The sequence below is a fragment of the Passer montanus genome, unplaced genomic scaffold (assembly GCF_014805655.1).
Source record: "Passer montanus isolate IOZ18808 unplaced genomic scaffold, ASM1480565v1 scaffold15, whole genome shotgun sequence".
Taxonomy (NCBI): domain Eukaryota; kingdom Metazoa; phylum Chordata; class Aves; order Passeriformes; family Passeridae; genus Passer; species Passer montanus.
Window position 1 is genome coordinate 8,237,845 of NW_024362051.1, and position 20,671 is coordinate 8,258,515.

The 20,671-nt window shown below is 42.3% G+C and overlaps 1 protein-coding gene across 1 annotated transcript; it reads right to left on the minus strand.

The window, feature by feature from the left end:
• Nucleotides 1-913: 913 nt before the first annotated feature.
• Nucleotides 914-19,786, minus strand: TBC1D9B (TBC1 domain family member 9B; the record flags this gene model as incomplete). Its single annotated transcript, XM_039701608.1, has 21 exons — nucleotides 914-3,323; nucleotides 4,107-4,213; nucleotides 4,663-4,710; nucleotides 5,813-5,863; nucleotides 6,269-6,340; nucleotides 6,489-6,554; nucleotides 6,843-7,083; nucleotides 7,845-7,913; nucleotides 8,574-8,672; nucleotides 10,072-10,201; nucleotides 10,851-11,136; nucleotides 11,844-11,961; nucleotides 12,721-12,935; nucleotides 13,284-13,434; nucleotides 14,006-14,167; nucleotides 14,324-14,536; nucleotides 14,669-14,876; nucleotides 15,610-15,868; nucleotides 16,524-16,752; nucleotides 17,739-17,857; nucleotides 19,654-19,786. Coding segments are annotated over 21 exons (3,669 nt in total), but the record flags the coding sequence as incomplete, so codon positions are not given.
• Between the last annotated feature and the right edge of the window lie 885 nt (nucleotides 19,787-20,671).

The window sequence follows — 20,671 nt, forward strand, 5'->3', positions numbered from 1 at the left end:
TGGCACCGGGCAATGGCACCGGGCAATGGCACCGGGCAATGACACCAGGCAGTGACACCGGCAATGGCACCGGGCAATGGCACCGGGCAGTGACACTGGGCAATGGCACCGGGCAATGGCACCGGGCAGAGACACCGGGCAGTGACACCGGGCTGCGACACTGGGCAATGGCACCGGGCAGAGACACCGGGCAATGACACCGGGCAATGGCACCGGGCAATGACACCGGCACCAGCAATGACACCAGGCTGCGACACCGGGCAGCGACACCAGGCAGCGACACTGGGAACCACGGCCGGGCAGTGACACCGGGCAGTGACACCAGGCAGTGACACCGGGCAATGACAACGGGCAATGACACCGGGCAATGACACTGGGCAATGGCACCGGCAATGGCAGCGACACCGGGAACCACGGCCGGGCAGCGACACCGGCACCGGGACGGGCTCTCCCCCCTCACAAACCAAGCCCATCAGGGCACTGCCGAGTGCCCTTCCCGGGGCAGACCCCGCTGTGCCGGGCCCGGCGGTGCCTGACCCTCCTGTCGGCACCGGTCAGGTTCGCACCGACCTGGAGATGTGCGGGTCCGTGTCAAAACCAGTTGTAAAACAGTTGGTAATTGTTAAGCATTGTTGGTTTGGTTGTTCTGTTGTAAAAGGGGTTCAAAGGGCAGTTATAAGAAATGCGGTGTTCGCCGTACCGTGTTACACCTGTGTGAAGTGCATCCCCCTGCCCCTCAGCGAAACCAGCCAGCCTGGACAGAGCTGCAATGCCTTGATTCTCTAACATTAAAAATGTTGTTGGAAGGGTTTTTTCCTCCACAGTTTTGGTGACACATTCTTTCTGAAACTGGGTAAAGAACCAGCAGTATTCCACAAGCTCAGAGAGAAATAAAAGACAGCCAAATAGCCTATAGGATTCTGATTCATTTATTGAATACATGACAAGTAAGACAGACAGTGTAAAATCACATGTATTATTTGTACTTAAAAAAATTACAATAAATTACTGAATAATTAGTAAAAGCAGTTTTACTAATGGCTGCTCTCCAGTGATACAGGACAGAGGAGGCAGAGAAATAAGAAGTATGTACCAGCTGTGAACAGACCAAAAATGTCATGAGGATGAATTAACACTGAGTAGCACACCAAGTAGTGTCAAACGGGAACATCCACATGTGTCCTTCCTACCTTTAGATCCCAAGTGTCAGCCAAAAGCTGGATCACACCTTGCCTTCAGTGCAGGGTGTGCTCTGGCTAAGCAGCAAGTCCCTCACCCTGACCCTGCAAGGCCACTGCCTCTGTGCTGAGATGAGTTTATCTGTAGTAACAGCATTACTTCTCCCTTGGAGAACACACCCTGCTACCAGAAGGGCTACTCATAGTTTCCTCTGGGTTTAATTTCAAAGAGCACTCACTAAGTCTCCCAGTTTCTTTGTCTCTAACTGGAATGAGCTCTGGTATTCCCACAAGGGGCTGATGTCAGAGCCATGCTGCTCTGTATTCTCCCCCTTTAGGTCAAATGCCCTTGGATGTGCAATAGTTTCTAAGAGCCATTGCTGAGCTCTCAAGGAAGGACACTGAGCAGCAGTGGGTGGCACAGTGCTCCTGCACAGCTTCTGCCCCAAGCATTTGTGAGGGCTGACTGATCAGGTAATTCTTAGGGATCCTCCTCCTAGGACGTCCTCCTTAGGGGACCATCGCTAGCTAGGAAAAACAGAATCAGCACTAAATAGTGAATGTATCATCAGGGACAGTCCAGCAGACCAGTGTGCCACTCTCCTGGAATGCTGAGGCTGATTCACTGACTTCTATTTTAGGAACTTATTCCCTCATTATAACCATCATGGGCCCACTGATTGACTCAGTATCACTTCTGCACTGAAGTCAAGGAGCTTGTGGCTTCCCAGACAAACTAAAAACAATAGCTTTCAAAGAAATAGAAAAGCAAATGCTAGAAAACCATGTTTGCCTGAAAATTCCTGAATTCTGAAGGAGAAAGTAAGTGATCGTACACTATGAAAATGCCAAATGTGAAAGAAACCTGCAGGTCTGAGCAATGTCTATGTTTAGATCTTAGGGTGCTGGGAGCAGTGGGGCACATTTGCTTTACAGCTGCTGAGTCACAGAACAGCTTACAAGAACGTACAAGATTATTTTTAGGTCAGAGTCCTACAGCACTCGACTACACTGCATTAGCTCTCAGACTGGCAGCCAGAGGTGAGCATGGTTTCAAGCCAGGCTGCATCTGCTGTGCAAGTTACCCAGGAACCTACAGCAAACAAGGGCAGGCAAGGAGCAGTTACTGTCTGAAACAAAACTTCATTGAAATAAAAGATAGCAAAAGGCAGACATGCATAATTTATGGTGGTAATTCTATATGTCAGGGGCTATTAGGTTCTAATGGCTCTCAAGAATGTAAATCTAATTCTCTCAGCCAGAGTAGCCAAAGAAACACCTACACAGTCACTGTCAGGAGCCCCTTATCAACTGGATTCTATTGTAATTGTGTAGTTACTGGTCTCTGAATAAACAAAAAAAAAACCCAAACAGAAAATACCAAACCATCCTGCCATCTGCCACACTATCTTCTTATTTTATCTCCTAAAGACAACTCCTGATTTCTTGAGCTCACCCTGATGCAGAGGAAAGTTCATAGTCACTGGATGAACTGAACTGCCTCTCTACTTTCTTCTGATCCTTGATCTTTTGAAGAATGTTGACCTTTTTCTCAAAGTAGTTCACAAGGGCTGTTTCTGTCAGCATGGAGGCCAAGATCTGCTCGAAGGAGATGGACCAGTCAGTGTCAATGGTGCTGCCATACCTGGCAGCTGCACTGCTGCCCTCACAGCCCACCAGCACCGTGTCGTCGGCGATGTCTTCGCACTGCAGGGAGCCTGTGCTGACCATGGAGTAGGAAGACATGGACATATCATCTTTGGTTTCATCATCTGATAGCAGCTGTAAAGGAGAGCCTTGTCCTTCCCCTGACCCATCTCCTAGAGTTTGGTTTTCCTGCTGGGTTTTTTCAGGTTGAGCATCAACGCTGGCTTTGTCCTCATGGTCAGCTTGGGGTTGCTGCTCCACTGCTGAATTCTGACTCTGCTCAGATGTTGGTGACTCCTCTTCACTGACAGGATCTTGGGTACTGTTTGCTTTGCAGTCCTCAGACTTCCTCGTGGGCCTGTTGGAGAATTTTTTTCCAACTTCACCGATCCTCAGCAGCAGACTGGCCACAGTGGCAATGGCATGGTACAGCTCCTGCTCCACGGGGTCCTCACTGAACATGTTGTAAAGGGTCTTGCATAACTCTATGAACTGTTCCTTTAAAAGACAAAGACCAAATAATCATGTATCAGGCTGAAAAAAGTTGTCAGTGGTGGATGAAGCAACAGGCACTATCTCAAATGACTCATTGCTTATTTGCCTCCCCACCAAGTGGCAACTTACTGCACTGATTCAGAACAGTCTGACACAAACTCCCCCCTCTCTGTAGTGGCTAAATTGAGACACAGCTAGCAATTTAATAGTGGTGGGTTTTCTGCTGACAGATGAACAGAATAATCACATATTCACTAACGCTAAGAAAACCTGAAGTTTTACTTCTATTCTGCTACTCTTCTGTGGTCAGCTTCTAAGCTTTTATGAACTGGTTTAAGTAGCACCCATCAAGGAAATTAGAGACAGAAAAGATCACACCAGTCATCTGACTCTCTCTTCTGTAACCACATTCTTCACTCTCCACCAAGCAGCTGTAACTTGACAATGCAAAACCAAAAAAGTTGAAAAAGTTTCTGTGACTGATGGCATATTTGAAACATCCTGCTCTGGAGGTAAAACACAGTGCAGTTCTTACAGGAAAACTGGTCTGAGGTGAGGCTGAGTGAATCCATTACATTTGATTGGTTGATACCAAGCAGTTTGTCCATATCCACTGCAGAATTCAACAGAAATGTGTGGAATTCGAGGTCCTAAAGCTCACCAGACCAGAACAACAGGGAAAACTGTGGGACAGGACTGAACATAGTGGCACAATGGCTGCACATACTGCAGAATTCCACTAAACTGCCAACGATCCAACTGGAAACCTTCATACTCCTTTCTTACCTGGCTCATTTTGGGGAGATCTTTAATGGTTTCTTTCTTGTTCTCTTTCTCCTTGGCCCACATTCTTAGGTAGTATCTGTAGTCCTGTGGACTGGTACCTTTCTCCTCTGCAAGGCAAGAACAAGCCACTAGTCAGGTGGTTTATGGTTTCAGACTTAAAAAGTGAATGCTGAGCCAACAAAAATCAGGCTTAAAGAAGGTGTTATTGACAGCCCAGGAAAGCATCTACCAGGAAGGTTGCATTGTTTTCTGCTGGTTTATCTGACGCAGGTCAGTAGAGCAAAAAATTTAACAGTGCTGCATCAGCCTGACTTCTCATAGACAAACTCTGTGAGGTGACAACTTACCCAATATGAATTACAAATTCTGTGATCTTGGTGTGTAAAAGAGTAGGAGCAGTAAAGCATAAGGGATGCTTATTTCCCAGCTCACCTCCTGCTTTACCTCTGTCCACAAGGGACACTTTGCAGGGTCTCCTTTATCAGCATGAGACAATGAACAGGTCATAATATGAGAGAGATGAGATTAGAATGTGGTCTATTGATGATGAAATTACCTTTTTCTGGGCCATTCTCATTTCTTCTTCCTTTATCTTCTTGGGTTTCTAAAGAATTATAGAATTATAAAATAATTATTAGCCGATTTTCAGTAATACAACACACAAAGAACTTAAGACAACTCAATATACAAATTCAAGTTATACAATAGGGGAATACATTTATATATGTACATTTGATATATTATACATTTAATAGAAGTTAGATCTCACACTCCCATAATCGTGGTTAGAGGATTGAACAGAACAGGATGGAAGCAAAAGGCTGATGGGATGAGCTGGATAAAGAGCCACACAAAAAGTGGGTTGAAGAGCTGAGGTAGAGGGCAGAGGTCTTAAAAGAAAGTGTGAAAACAAAGATATGGAAGATAGAAAAGCAGTGTGATGGCTTAAAGATAAGGATGTTCAGTTGTTCAAAGCAAGATAATGAATGGAAAAAACCCAAACCACTTCTGGCACATATGTGACAATGTCTACACTCCTCATTAGTCACTGCCTGAACTGACATTTTGGGAGCAATTTGCAGTCTAACTTCATGAACTTCTGATTCCCTGCATTGTCACTAGAGAAAATAGGAAGTCTTGGTTCAACTCAGATTGTTAAATCAGCCACCTAGCACCAAACTGCATAATTACCTCTTGTACTTAGATTTTTGTTGGACATTGTTGTATTTTGGTAAATGTTTAGCATGACTGACATACTTTGAACTCCTATCTGACAATCCCTAATGTTGTACTTTAAGAAATGCAGTAAACTAGTCTACCAAGAGTTCAGCAATTCAGTGGCTTGCATCCTCATTCTTTTAAACTGGAAGACTGTGGAGTAGGCACAGGGATCACCTCCCCAGGCCAGCAAGCCTAACATCCCCCTACTCTGTTCTGAGCATCTTTTTGACCAGCAGTTTTTAGGATGAGATGAATTCCACTGAAAGAAGCCAGACAAAACCTATTTTGACCAAGGCTGAAACTCAACAGGCAGAATATACTGAAAGATATTTAATTAATTATAGCACTTTATTAATAGTGAGAGTGTCATGAGCGAGGAGCAGCAGCAGCAATAATTTCAGAGTATTTACATCAGCACACTGGGCTGGCAGGTGGTATCAGCACCACAGCCATGCTCAATGCATGCACATAATCCATGGACTGACCTTGAGACTCACAGTGCAGGCAGATATCCAGCTCTGAGACAAAAGGAGATACTTGAGCAGCAGAAAAAAGGGTTGAGGGGGCAATATCCCAGATAAAACAGAAGAAAAGGTCAGACATAGACAGAAACAGAGAAGGAAACAAAAACAAGAAGAGAGACAATGAGACCTGTATGAAAAAACCTAAATCATGGTGGGAGACAGGGGCTGGTAAAAGCACACTGCTCCTCCTCAGCAGTCTGTGCCCATGCTTCAGAGCATACTGTATCCTGCATGGAATGGACACCAAGGAGTTTTAGCTCCAAACTTCTTCCCCATCATGCAACAAAGACAGTGAACTCAAACACACTGGCAATCCTAACACATGCCAGCATGAGACCATGCCTTGTGCAACACCACAGTTCAGAGTTCATGGATCTATGCTGCAACTCCTGCCTACAGGCAGCAGTGGTGCATTACCTTCTGTTGTCACATCCTCTGTGAAATAACTTGTGGCCTCCAAAGCAGACTCTGTCTCCTCTGGATTCAGAGCTGTATTCACAGAGAAACAAATGTTAACATCTCTAATTGAACAGCAGTATGACCCACTTCATTAGCAAAACTCCTGAGGCACCCCATGTCAATTGATGTCAGAGCAGCCTGTGTTCAATAACAGCAGTGCACAGAAGCAGTCACTCACCAGGAGGCAGGTGCAGTTTGTAGAGTACTTTGAGTTTTTCAGTGAGGTCACCATGGTACATACCACCTGAAAATAAAATAAAAGGTTAAGAAAAATAGTACTTTAATGATAAAGAATCACCCTCTGCTCACAGGTTCAAACCAGAATGAATTCCCATACAATGACTGCTCAAAGTCCTGTGAGGAATCAACAATGAAATCCATACCAAAAAGTGTATTTTGTCCAGCTTGAGGCTTCCTGCCACTCTCCCCCTTCATGACAGTGAACACACCATTATCTCCTTTCAGTTCTCTTTGTGGAAAAAGACACACACATTTTTTGCAGCATTTAATTTTCTCCAAAAACAACACTTACTCATTCCTGTCACAAACTCCTTGAAGTTGATGAGAGAATCCCTGTTCTCATCCAGGAGGCGGAAGAGCCGCCCTGCCAGCACAGGGGTGTGTGCCCCACAGGCCCAGGGGGTGAGGCTGATGAAGAGCTCCTTGAACTGCTCCACGTCTATGCGATACTGCTCCAGGTAGGGCAGGCTCTGGTCCCGGCGCGCAGCGGCCGCACGGTTGTTCCCCCAGTAACAGCTCATCAGGTACTTGGCCTTTGGAGGGAAAGGATTAACAGGGCACATGATGCTGCTCCACAGGAGTGGAGACTGTCACAGCTCAACAACAGCATTGAGGAAGCAAACAAGAGACCTCTCAGGAAACATTATCTGCCTTGTGATTCCTACTGCTACTTCACTACAAAATAATATGAAATGAAGGAAGAGACAGATTTCAGGAAAAACAAGGAATGATTTAAAGTGAAAACTACAATACATGATTTCAGATTTTAACAATACTCAGGCTTTATTGCAAAGGGATCATGCAGGTTTTAGAACTAAGCCTCTCTTTCTGAGTCTAAAACAGAGTACAACAAACTTTGGTAAATGCAGTTGGGCAATACCATTCTTTTAAAAATATGTATGCTGACAAATAGGGGCAAAGCCCTTAAGTAATCTTGTCACAATTACAGATGAGGTCAATGGGAAACTTGAGATTAAAAACTGAGGTACAGTCAACCCTAGCTCCCCGTTCTCAGGGCTTTGTTACATTCTCTTCCATTGACTTTACAGTTTCTTTCTGAGTATCATTCAAATAGTGTGAATTTGGCCACCTTTGGGGGAAAAAGATGAAAAATAATTAATCAGATAGTAACAGGGCCAGTCCTACTGGCACCATGTGTAACAGAATGCCACATCAGTTTCTGATAGGTCTCATTAAGAATTAAAGCAAAGTCATTGCTTCCCTTTCAACTTACTTTGCTATTTGTACTGTGTGTGACAACATTTCTTCCTCACCCTCAAGGAAAACTTCTTACCTTGAACACTACATACAGCTCTTCTAGTTCTTCCATAGTGAAACCAATGTCACCAGACACAGCTCGGACCTGTAGTTAAAACACAGAGAACAATTTATTTCAAAAGTAGAAAAATCAAATACAACTCACTGAAAAACCTGTGTAACACAGAAGAGAACCAGTGCAAAGAGATATCACAAAGAATGGGATGAAAAACATCACCATTCTAATACCCCTGGAAACCAGTTTGCAGTCAAGCAGAAACTGCTGACATTTTCAGTAGTTTACTGTGCTTATTTCCTGTTTGTGCAGACCTGTCTGAGCAGAATGTGTCACCCCTTCCTCTTGTTTTTATCTTCAGATGTTTGACTTGGATGCATTAAAGAGCAACAGTGAAATAAACACCCTGATGAGATTCTCCACCTAGGACATGGGAGATAATGGCAATAAATATGGACACTCCCCTTTGGCCATGAACCCTTCAGCAAAATTCCCTAATGGACTCCCTAAATGGCAGTAAAATAATTATCTGCTAGCCAGCTTTTCTCAAAGATTCCAGACAAGCAGTAAAACAGACAGCACTAGGCATGGGAGGTTATGTCAAAGCCTCCATGCCAAACATCTCATTCAATCATTCTTTCAGTCACTTAAAACTCAGTCTGCTACAGCACCAAGTTTCTCAATGCTCACAGTAAAACACTTTTCATGAAGGTGCCATTTGGTAGCTCATTCAGTCTGGGAGTCACATACCACACTCTTCTTGGCTGTATCCTCCAGAGACTGGATCACTTTCAGCCTTTGCTTGAAACGCATTTGTTCAATGTCATCTGCCTTCAGATTGCCAAATTTCTACAAGAAAGGAACAGATCAGGTCAACATCATCTCCTGAAGAGAGAACAACCAATCTGCAATTACACACTCCTTAACAAGTGTACTATCCCCTCAGAGATGACCTAAAACCACCAGAAGCCTTTTATGAGCAGCAAGATGAGAATAAACTTGGGCTCTATTCCCTATTCACTCCTGTCCTGCAAGAGGAATAATTCAGAGCTCATGAGAAATCCAACATCAGAGGAGTCTACAGAAAAGCTGAAAAAGGATCTGTCAGGACTGACAGAAATACAGGCCCTGTACTGCAGCAGAGATAAGAGAACAGACTGTCATTCCTTCCAGCCCTGTCATTTTTCTCCTCTAGGACCCCCAGGAGATTCAGCCTGAAACACCACAGTCAAGAAGCTTTTCTATGGACTAGGTCAGACAAGTAATATGAATTCAGTGACACTTTTATAAAAAGAAGCCAAGAACAAACAGAGATGGCAGATTTGAAGAAGTACACAAACACCCAGGAAAATGACAGCTGCCTGACTTTAAACAGCCAGAAGGGGATGGGGTGAAAAACAAGATAAAGAGGGAAAGGATCCCACACTTAGCAGAGAAGAACTGCCAAACACCAGTTCTTTTGCCTGTGTTCTTTCCATCATTCAGAAACAAATTTCTTATGAGTTTGTTCTCAGTATGAATTGTGAGGAACACCTCTATCAGTGCAGAGTTATTTTAACAGCTTTGGCACCATTCTGGGGTCACCTTTCTATTACTATAATGTAGTTCACAGAACAGGATTCCTATGCATGTGAATTGGGATTCTTCCATGTTTCTGCAGAGTACTTCACAATTTTTACCCTGAATTTCCCTCCTTAACTTCTTAGCACTGAATATCCTCAAACAGAATTAATAATGGAGACTTTTTTTACAAAGCAGGAAGAAATCTCTAGTCCATCACTCCTTCCTTATTTGCACTCTTCATTTTAGTCCCTCTGGTGTTGGGGAGACTCTCTGTGATCTGCAACAACCAACACTGTCAGGTTCTACTCACACCAAGGAAGTGCAACAACGGCTTCAGCCTGCAGTGCTTAAGCATCTCAATCTATGAACATGGCTCAGATTTTGGCTGCACGATGTATGAAATAGGATGTTAGTTGAGAAGAAATAGAAATCTCTAGTCCATCACTCCTTCCTTATTTGCACTCTTCATTTTAGTCCCTCTGGTGTTGGGGAGACTCTCTGTGATCTGCAACAACCAACACTGTCAGGTTCTACTCACACCAAGGAAGTGCAACAATGGCTTCAGCCTGCAGTCCTTAAGCATCTCAATCTATGAACATGGCTTAGATTTTGGCTGCACAATGTATGAAATGGGATGTTAGTTGAGAAGAAATCTCTTGGCCAAAATACCAAGCCAGAACTTTACCTCATATGAAGTTTTGATGAGTTCAAAGATGTCAATTTCAAGTGGGGGGTCATCTCCACTGGTCAACAGTGCGTGCAAGTGGGGAATAGGGGGAGAGACACTCTGTCTGTTAACTACATTGTCCAAATATCTGTGGACAAAAATGAGAACAGATGCAAGATTCCAGGATCAGTGTCCAGAAAAAGAAATAATATCCTATATGCATTACTCCAAACTTCTTTGCATCACTAATCTAAACATGAAGTAGAATTTATTTTTTCCCATCTAATCTGCAATGCTACCCTCAATGTACTTGGAGTTAAGTTGATTTTCACCCTATTTTGGGGGTATTTGCTCTTTTAAAAGTAGGTTTCCAGTAACACGCTGAAAACCTTGCTGCACATAGAAGATATTGTCATTTCAAACAAGAAAATCTTATATTTACTAGACTTGGGAGATATCTGCTTGATAATGCTTTAAGTTTCCAGAAGGTGATTCCTGCCAGAATCTAAATAGTAAAGCAGAATTAATATGCAAACTTCAAATAAATAACCTTTAAGAATTCAAATTCAAACTGAGATGCAGGAATTCATCATGATGCAAAACAGCTCCAGAAGTATGGAGTCCTCCATAACTGAGCCAACAATTCATTTCAGCTCTTGCAGAAAGCAATAGCAAACTTCTCTGGAGTAGAAGTTTTATCCTAGAGTCTTATCTGTGACCTGCTACTAGGTAGAAAGAGATGAGGACTAAAAGGCCACTGTTACTATTCTGTTATAAATAAGAACAATGACTGGTACCTGCCCAAAATAGTCATGGCTTCACCTTCATCACAGCACTGCAGTAACTTCTCCATGTTGGCATCAAGTATGGCCAATGACACCTGCAGGATAAACTTGATTCCCTCATAGAAAAAACAGTCAACAATGACCACGGCGCTCTCAAAGGGCATCACACTCAGGAAGAGAGTGAGAAACCAGGAAAGGGATATGGTGGAGATCACTCCCAGGTCCTGCATCTTTTCTGACAGCTGTGGAAGATACTCTCGTGTAAGTTCTTCAAAGATGCCTTGGTCCACCAATGCACCTGAAACAGACAAATAAAACAATGGTAGAACTCAAAATGGTGGTGTCATGTACCAAGCTAAGCAATTATTAAACAAAACAGTATGAGTTCACCAAATTTCATACAAATTTCATATAAATTTCCTCTGAACATCATAACTGAAATTAAGACATTATTTTTTACCCTGTTCTCAATAAAACCAATGAGACTATTTCTACATTGCAGAGCATGCAGACACAACATCTCAACACAGAACCTTTCATTCATTTGTGCATTTGCCTGAATGGAAGGGTGGAGGATTGCTGACATTATGGTATTTACACCAGACTATAGTCTTTTATACAAACCAACTTTAAAAGCCCATGAAGTAGTGCTTTGATTAACCTTCCCTGAGAGCCTGTTGCACAGATTTAACACATCATTCAGATGGGGAAAACTAAAACTCAGTAATGTTCTTCTAGATATTCCTCCTTACTGCTAATGATCCCTCCTGATACCAATTTTTGGTGACATGTTCCTTGTTACTATAAGGTAGAACTACTACCTTGGAGGCCTGTAGTGTCTCTTCCTATGTCTCCATCACACCCCTGCCACTTTAAAAGGAATAGAGTTGCACTTCATTTTCTTTAAAATGCATCATTTAAATAATTCTGAACAACAAAATGTTTCTGGGAGATGCTGGTGCAGCTGAAAATCCACAGTGAAGCAGGAATCTGACAAGGACTCACCCACTACTCTTGTGTTGTAGTAGTCTGGCAACATCCGCTCGCACAAAGCCACCAGGAGCCAGAAAGCCTCCTCCTCATTGCAGTACAGCAACAGCACTGAGGTGACAATGTTCATGGCCTAGGAGCCAGCACAGCAAACAAAGGTACAGGAGAAAAACATGGAGGTCTTCAGCAAAACTCTGCTATTACAGATTAGCTAAACTTAGAAGCATGAATGAATTGTCACTAAGAGTCACATCTATTTCCAGCTTCTACTGGTATCTGAGTCAATAGATGACCTTAAGCCAGTTTTTCTTCCTGTTTTCAGTTCCTCTGTTCATGAGGCAGCAAATGATTTGATGACCTTTCATCATGCACTTTCAGTAAACAACATGAACAAGAATAGTTGTCAAAGCCTTCATAAGAATCTTTGTAAGAATTTGGCCATAAGAGAACACCATAATGAGAACCTCTAACATCACAGCAATACACAAAACCAACCTGAATTTCCACCAAGTTGTTTCACAAACCAGGAAATGGCTACATTTTTAACTGACTGTCCATGTGCACCATCACTTATCTGATATAACTGCTCCTTTTAATGAAACCAGAAGATGTTTTTGCTGAACTATGGAAAGCTCTAGCAGGAAAACTATTAAAGACTAACATTACACCTAACAGCACTGTGAAAAGTTTATTCTAAGGATAATTATACTATATTCAATACTATATTCAAAGGATATTTAAGAGATGATGCACCATCATTTCTTTCCTACTTTCTCACCACTACACAGACAACATAAAGGAAAAGCTTGAAACTGAACAAAAAACTGCAGAAAAAGTCCAAATCCATCATGGTCACTGTGTAGGAGTAGTAAGTCTAAGACTTCTTTCCTACCTGGCAGTACCCAATTGTTGGATTTCTGAATGCATAAGCTGTTAGGACTCTCCGGAGGGCAGCAATTCCCAGTTCATTTTGGAAGGCAGGATGTTCTGGCATAGAGCGATGCAGATCTCTCTCAATTTCCTCTGTAGCAAGATTGTACCTTCCCATTGACTTTTCCACAAGATCTGCGTAGTACCCAGGGTGAGTCACCATCTCATTCCAAGCCCCTGAAATGACAAACAAACACTGTTTTACCTTTGATGCTTTGAAACAGATTTTATTCCCAGTTTCAGAAATAAGGGAGCCAAGAAGCACTACATGAACTCATGAAATACAAACAGATGTGAAAATATAGCAACGAACTCACTGTTAAATCATGTTATAGTTTAGGTCTCAACACTGAAACACAGACAAAAGAGGCCAAAGAGCTACTAGGATAATAAAGCAAGCCACCATAAAGTATCATTCAGATGAAATTAAACTGTCATGAATTTCTTCTGAAATTAGCTAAGATTCACACTCTTTCATTTGAGATGTGCAGGAAGTTTATTCCTGCTGTCAGCACAACATCCTACCTGAGAAAAGGAGCCATAGCTCTCCACGGAGGTTCTCAGGGATTCCTTTCTGTACCAGCTCCCTCGTCTTGGCAGTGCGGTACATACACATCCCTCGCCCGTACTCAAAGAAATGAATATTCCAAGACTCTTCCTTCATCTTCTCCTTTGCCTTCATAGGAACAAATATGGCTATTTTAGGAGATTATTGCATTTTTATGTTTGGAGGACATGCGATTTCTGGGTATACTCAGGCTTGCACTTCACAGGAAAAATACATTGTGACATTTAAAACCTTTCTGCTGAAGAAAAGAGTGTATATATACTAATCTACCCTTTTCTGCATCAGTTATGACCTTGCTTAAAATCAAGTCTTTACAACTGTGCAAATCTCCACATAAATGCAAGCAGAACCATGGATCACGATGATTAATCAGCAAGCAGAGATACAAGTTCCCTGCTTTCTTTCTCTGAAGAAAAGTTGTTCTTCACAGGCATGAATTTGCATCCCAGAACACTGGTAACACTAATTTCCCAGCCTCTGGTCAAGTATCTCAGGTATGTCAGTACAAACAGCATAAGCTGACAGTTGAGTTACCTCTATGCAGCACTACCACTGTGACACACACAGCAGTGATACTGAGCAGGGATAAAATGCATTTCCATTCTAGAGCAGGCCAGAAAATCAGCAATCTACTGCAAACTATTTATACTTTATTGCTTTACATAAAAATATGACTTACCCCTTTGGGTCCAGAGAGCTCCTCAGAATTCCTCCTGAAGAGTTTGAGCAGTCCCTGTGAGGCTGTTGGCACTTGCCCAGCACAGAAGCTGACGGGTCGATGGCTGAGAGCAGACGTGGGGCTGACAGCCAGGGGGCTGCTGGCAGGCAGCTCTGGAACTTCCTGGACAAGAGAACAGAATATGTCTGAGCTCACACTCCCTCCTCTGCTCATGACCTAACAGAGACAGCACTGGCTGCTGACAAGCACTGCAAACACACTGTAAGGAGCATTGCTTTGAAAAGTTGATAAAGTTCCTCCCAGCTATTTCCTTAGTACCTCGCTACTGGGATCAGCCACATTCCACTTCCATTCCCTGTCGATGCTGCAGGGTTTCTTGGATGGTGTTCTCTGCAGGAAGTCAGAGATCCTCTGTACCAAGAAATCCCGGTCTTTCAGATTGGCAAAGAAGAAGGTCATTTTACTTTTAGTGCTGATGGACAGAGGGCTGGGCAACACACTGGAACTATCTGCTTTCTCAACTATTGTCACCTAGAACATAAAGACAAGGGCCATTTGGATCTGCCATGTTTTCCATTATCCACAAAGCACAGCACAACAGGCAGAAGGACACAGAAGAGAAGAGAGACCTGTAGTCTTAACATACAGCTAAGAAATCCCCACCTCCCTGAGAGGAATGATGAGATGACAGGCCTCCTCTGCCCTGCTGGCAAAACAGATGTAATTGTTGGAAACAAACATCTGGCCAGGAATATGCATCTTGTTGAATGGTGTCCACAAGGTACAATCTGTATGTCCATCCAGGCATTCATCCTTGGGCAAACGGAAAGTGGCACGGTAGCACTCATTTTTGGCTCGAGCATCCAGGTCTCTGGGGAAAAGTAAAAGGTACTGTCCTGAAGCTTTTTTACTCAATTAAAAAACCCACTCAAACACTAATGTCAAATGTTCATTCCAATCACAACCTTCAGACTGTGCTGTATATTCTTAGTATTCCTTTCTCTAACTGAGATGCCACCCCTCCTCTCACTCCTCTTTCAGCCTTCAGACATGCCTCTCTGACAAGGTATGTTCTGCAATACAAAATAAAACATGGAAGTGCATCTGCAAAATTGAAATATTATATCAGATCCTGAAATTGCAGAGAATACTCCCCAGTGGGAGGATTTATTACAATACAAATCTGTTTCTTTTTATAAATCTTTAACTTCAGACAAAGGGGCTGGTGTAATTTTCTTTCTTCACTTTTTTTTTTTTTTTTTTTCTTTTTATAAATCTTTAACTTCAGACAAAGGGATGGTGTAATTTTCTTTCTTCACCTTTTTTTTTTTTTTTTCCATATGAAGTTCAGCAGTTTCTAGTTGAAAATTCCTTCTGACAGCGCCTAGGCATGCATGAGACAGACATGAGGGTGTGTGTGAATTCAGCTCCAATTTGGGATGAGGAAAAAGAGAGAACAAGCAGAAGGCTAATGACTGAAGCAAGTGATGCAGCCCCTAGAGTAAGAAAACCCCAGCAGCACCTGGGAGTTACAAAATAATGCAGATTTATTTTTACAATTCCCTACTACCTGTCTTCTTTTCTCACTGCTGAGAACATAATACCTTTTTAATGCAGAGATGTTCTTAAGAGGCCTCCTGGGCTTTGGGAGAGACTTGTCCTGTAGGAAGCTCTCATTATCCAGTAGCTGCCGCATTGCAATGTTGGCCAACTGCTCCATCAGCTTGAACGTCTCATTGATGTTGAGAAACATGGAAAAATAGAGTTCACTGTCCCTTGTGCTTACTTTAATGCACTCAGGGAACAGCAGTGTAGCATTTTTTTCTAGCTGGGTTACATCCACCCACTGGATCACCAGTGTAACTGAGAAAAAGAATTAAAAAATACTATTATCACAATTGAGGCAAAACAACAACCAAACAGAAATGAAAGTCAAGCAGCCTGCAAGCTCTCAGTGGAGCAGCATTTTCCCCCTGCCTCTTACACATGAACAGTTCTTTTCTTCACACTTTTACTGGGTTCTCCAAAAATACTTGGAAATAACCTTTGGGATTAACTAGACTAGAAATAATGCAGTTCCAAAAGAACTATCTCCCATCCAATAAATGCTTTCAACTACAATCACTCAAGTTTTCATTCTTTCTTTCCAGCAAATTAGATTTGGACTCAGGAGCTGGGGCTTTGCAAAGACTGGGTCCTGGCAGGTGTTCCAGATAAGACCCACCAAGGTAAAAATACTGCTTGGTTCTCTAACCAAGTCTAACTTGTAAAACATTTGAGTAAAACACATGTACAACTTGGGAAATGTTTTAAAAAATGACTCAGGCATTCAGTCTAAACAGCACTGAAGTGCCTATGAAAACAAGGACTGATTTATGTGCTGAGCCAGACAGAGCTCAAGGATTCCTAAAAGGAAAAAAAAAACTGTCATCTTAAAAAGGAGCTCACACAAAAGATCAACTGCATCAAAAAGATCATGAGAAGTGATAGAAACACAACTTGTAGGCTCCTATCTCACCTTCTTTGCCCAGCAGGAAGGAGTAGAAACAGAGGTGGTTGACAGTGAGGTACAGCCAGCCCTGCCTGGGGACACGTCCCTTCCAATAGCTGCAGGAATAGTAATTGACCAACTTCTCCACCTCGGGCATCCCAAACTGCTTCCGCATCTTCAGTTCAGCCTCTTTGAATTTACCTGGATCCTCCTCACTCTGGGGCTGCTCATTCTTGTTCTCCTCAGCAATAATGCCCTGCAAGGATGTGGGAGGAGAGAGGAGAAACAGAAGTGAAGGTGCCTGCTGACAGAAATAACATACAAAGCAAAGGGTCACAGCAGCAATCTGGAAGGCACAAAGGAACACGACACAGCACTTATCCTGTCATGTCAGAAACAGCAAAGACATGCAGACAGGGCAGTCAGATACTGTGGCTGTCTGGGATCCACTCCTGAACACATGCCACAAGCACTCATGTTTAATGTTTGACTGAGCTCCTCATGGCTGGCCTGGGAACACTTGGAACACAGGAGAACTGAAGTCTCTTTTCACTTGCACACCTGCTTCTTCAACTGGAAGAAGATCATCTGCCAGGAAGGGCAGAACTCTGCAGTCGGTCAGATCTTGACTGGCCAGAAGGGACAACAAATGACCACAATCTCTCTCATGCACAGACACACATGGAAAATACAAAGAATCTGACAGGAGAGCTGAAAAAGATGCAACTTCCTGCAGCTCAATTTATAAATTTCTGCTCTGGAAGGTTTGTGGGCTGGGAATCTGAAGTGTGTTAACTGCAAAACCAGCAGACACCTGATTCCAAAGTTAGTGGAAGTTGGGGTGCAGTTCCTTTACAACCCAGGCACCTTTCAGACCACTGGCAGGGCAAGTACATTGCTTGCAAACTAGAATTCTCTCTCCTCCATTTGTTGCTATATGCTGGTTAAACCATTCTCCCTGCATCACAGGCATAACTGGCAATGATTTTAAAGAGGTATTATATTTGGATTAGTAAGAACATTCTAAGAAGGCTGTTCCTTGAGATCTATTCCTCTTAACGCTTCTCCTTCCAATATATTAGTTCAGTATTTGCTCTGACTGTGACCTGATGTTGACAATGCTGGTGCATTCCATGACACTTTCACACGTATGTATGACTGAAAAGGACAAAAAAGTCTTACAACCATCTCCCTTGTCCTTTCTCAGAATCTGGAAGTCCTTCAGGGAAACATGTCACTTACATGTATCTTGCCCTTGACAAAGGTGGTGATATCTTCTTCATTGTCAAAGATGGACAGAGTCTGCAATAAGTTATTCTCCAGCCATTCCCAATGCTTTGTGATCTCTTTACGAGATGATCCTAATTGAAGGGGAGAAAGATGATGCCAAGAGCAAAGAAAAAAAATTAGAACAAGGTCTTTTTTCCTCCAAATTCACAGCAGGAAACTAATAATTACTGAACAGTGACTAGGATGAATTGCACACACCAACTGTGTACATGTCGAGGATATTTTATGTACACCAACCATATGTTTCTAATAAAATGTCTCCATTATAACCAAGGATACTCCAAGGCACACAATTATCAATTATATGCTTTAACTGTGGAAAAAAATCCACAGGTTCAGAAACAGCAGCAGAATAAAGTCTGTGTCCTGTTTTGTTTCATGAGCTACATCTCTTACCAAGTGATAGCAGCCAAATTGCTAAAATAAGCCTGGCCTCACTAAGTGACATCTTTGTAAGAAGAATATTAGAATGACATACATGAAGGAGTAAAAGTTTGTGATTCCTACAAGAAGGGCTGTAAGAACAAAGTGCTGAAGAGCTGAAGCTGCATGTGTGACCAGACTGTTGCCCACTAGTATTATACACAGTGAACTGTAAATAAAATATTTGCATTTTTAAACTAGAGAGCAGTATATATTTTATAACGTTAAAGGAATGCCAGTACTTTTACTTTGACAGCAGAATGAGAACCAGGTATGACTTAAAAAAACAACCTTTGGATTAGGACAACATATTTACTCCAGCACAATAATTTATCAAACTTCATTTGGGTGTTACCCAGCCCACCCCACTTCCACATGCTGCATTGTTTAAAAGTAACTGAGATATAGAGGGTACCAACTAAAATACTCCTGAAATGGAACAAAAATAACTTACTGAGCATCAAGATAACAAAAAATTACAGATCTGCACTAAATATTCTCCTTTTTTCTACGCAGTTCCCAACCTGCCATTTTGTTTTCTGTCTTTCTTAATTCTCTGCCTCCACCCTCCTCAAAGGGGAACCTGAGTTTCTGTGAAACACAGCAACATCTAAACCTCCCCTCTGCAGAATTTAAATAGCTTTGCAAGGGAGAATATTGTGTTGGTTGCCTGGGGAGAAGGTGGGAAGAGGAAAAACAAGACATCAGCCTGTGTGGGCCTAGCAAATGATTCCTTCATGATCAGATTGTCTCCAGCACAAAGTGAGAAGTGGAAGTTCTTATTATAAACAAAGTTCATCTAACAAATATGTCTGGAGATATTTCCTCTTTAGCAACCATTAGGACCTAAAGCTTTAATCAAAGTTCACCAACAGGCACCAGATGGTTGCATTATGATATTCTAAACCAGCAGTTACCTTTCTCAAGTAAAAGATGCCAAGGATCCTTGATGTTAAAAAAATACTATTCTAGTCCTTTTTACAGATCTATATACACATCTATTCCAGGCCAGAAATAATAGAAAAAACATAAACTGGATCAAGAGATCCCCCAAAGTACCTCTGGTACCTTGAATAATGTTACATGCTCCCATCTTGTGCCATGCTCCTGGTAAGCAGCAGCAGGACATTCATCATCCCACCAAAACCAGCAGGTATTATTCTCTGCACAATCTCACTACAACCTTGCAAACACAAGGTACATCTTGGAAGAAAGAAAATTCCTAACATCTGCAGAAACAGAAGCTTTTGCAGAGCTTCAAGTTCCTTAATTACAGTTTAAACAACACTGAGTTTTGTCATTTTTGGAATCTTCCACTACGTCATCAGAAGCTCTTGGAAGTGTCCTGAGCAGTCACAGGATACTCCTGTGTGGGACAACTGCCCATCTGAACCAAAAAGACAAGAGAATAACTCAAATCCAGTCCCCAACAAGAGTCACATACCACAGGCCACTGCCCAGTACACTTGAGAGTCCTGAGTCTGGTGCAGAATCCGGTACGGGGCAACTCTGGCACTGGAATCCAAAACCACGTCTAGAGTTCCCACAAGGAGACCTAGGAAACAAAGAGACACAAATTACAGCAGTGTCATACCAAAACAAAGAACTGGGATAAGCAAAAACACAGGATGATCACTGCAGCAAATGCTGATGTTCACAGCCTGTGAACAGTTGTGATGAAGAGCTGTGGCACCTAGTTCAGAAAATTAAGAAATTTACCTCCAGTCACTGCAAGTAAATTCCCTAAAAACCAACTGCAGCCTGTCCCACTGGTAATGGACAAAGTTTAGATGGCAATTAAAATTAAAATTAGCCTACTAAGCTTCACTATAGTCCCCCATCTTCATAGAAGAGTTTTCTAATGAAAGTGAAATGTGTTTTCCTCTGTGGGGTTTTTGCTTCTAATAGCAATTTTTAAGCCTACCAAGCTAAAAGACACAAGAGTCTTCAATGCTGTATTTTTCAGAATCACCAATGCCAAAAGTAGGTAACTTGTCCAAATGGAATCAGGTAGATCTAGAAAAACTGGTGCTCACAGGTTTCAAGGATGTTCCCAGTAGTACTTTGATTAAACAAAGATGTCAGCAACTCAAAATTTGGCAATACAGAAGTCAAAATATTTTTATATGATGTTAAATAAGAAAGGAGACACTTCCAGAGTAAATGCTGATGAACCAGACTTTGTAAAGCAAATCAATTTACTTCAATGAGGCCTTTATTTCAATTAGATAAAACAGATATATAAGATGATTTGCTTTGTTATTCTAGACAATGCATTATGAGCATCTCCCATGCAAATTAACTTTGTAACACACTCATGATTAAAAGTTTTCTAGTATTGGAACTTGGAGAGGGAGCATGGATGCTCTGACTTTGTGGGGGGTACAGTTTCAATTCCCAGCTCTCATGGTTTGGGTAAGCCTGTGCAAACTGTACTCAAGCACATCTCATTCCTTATCAAG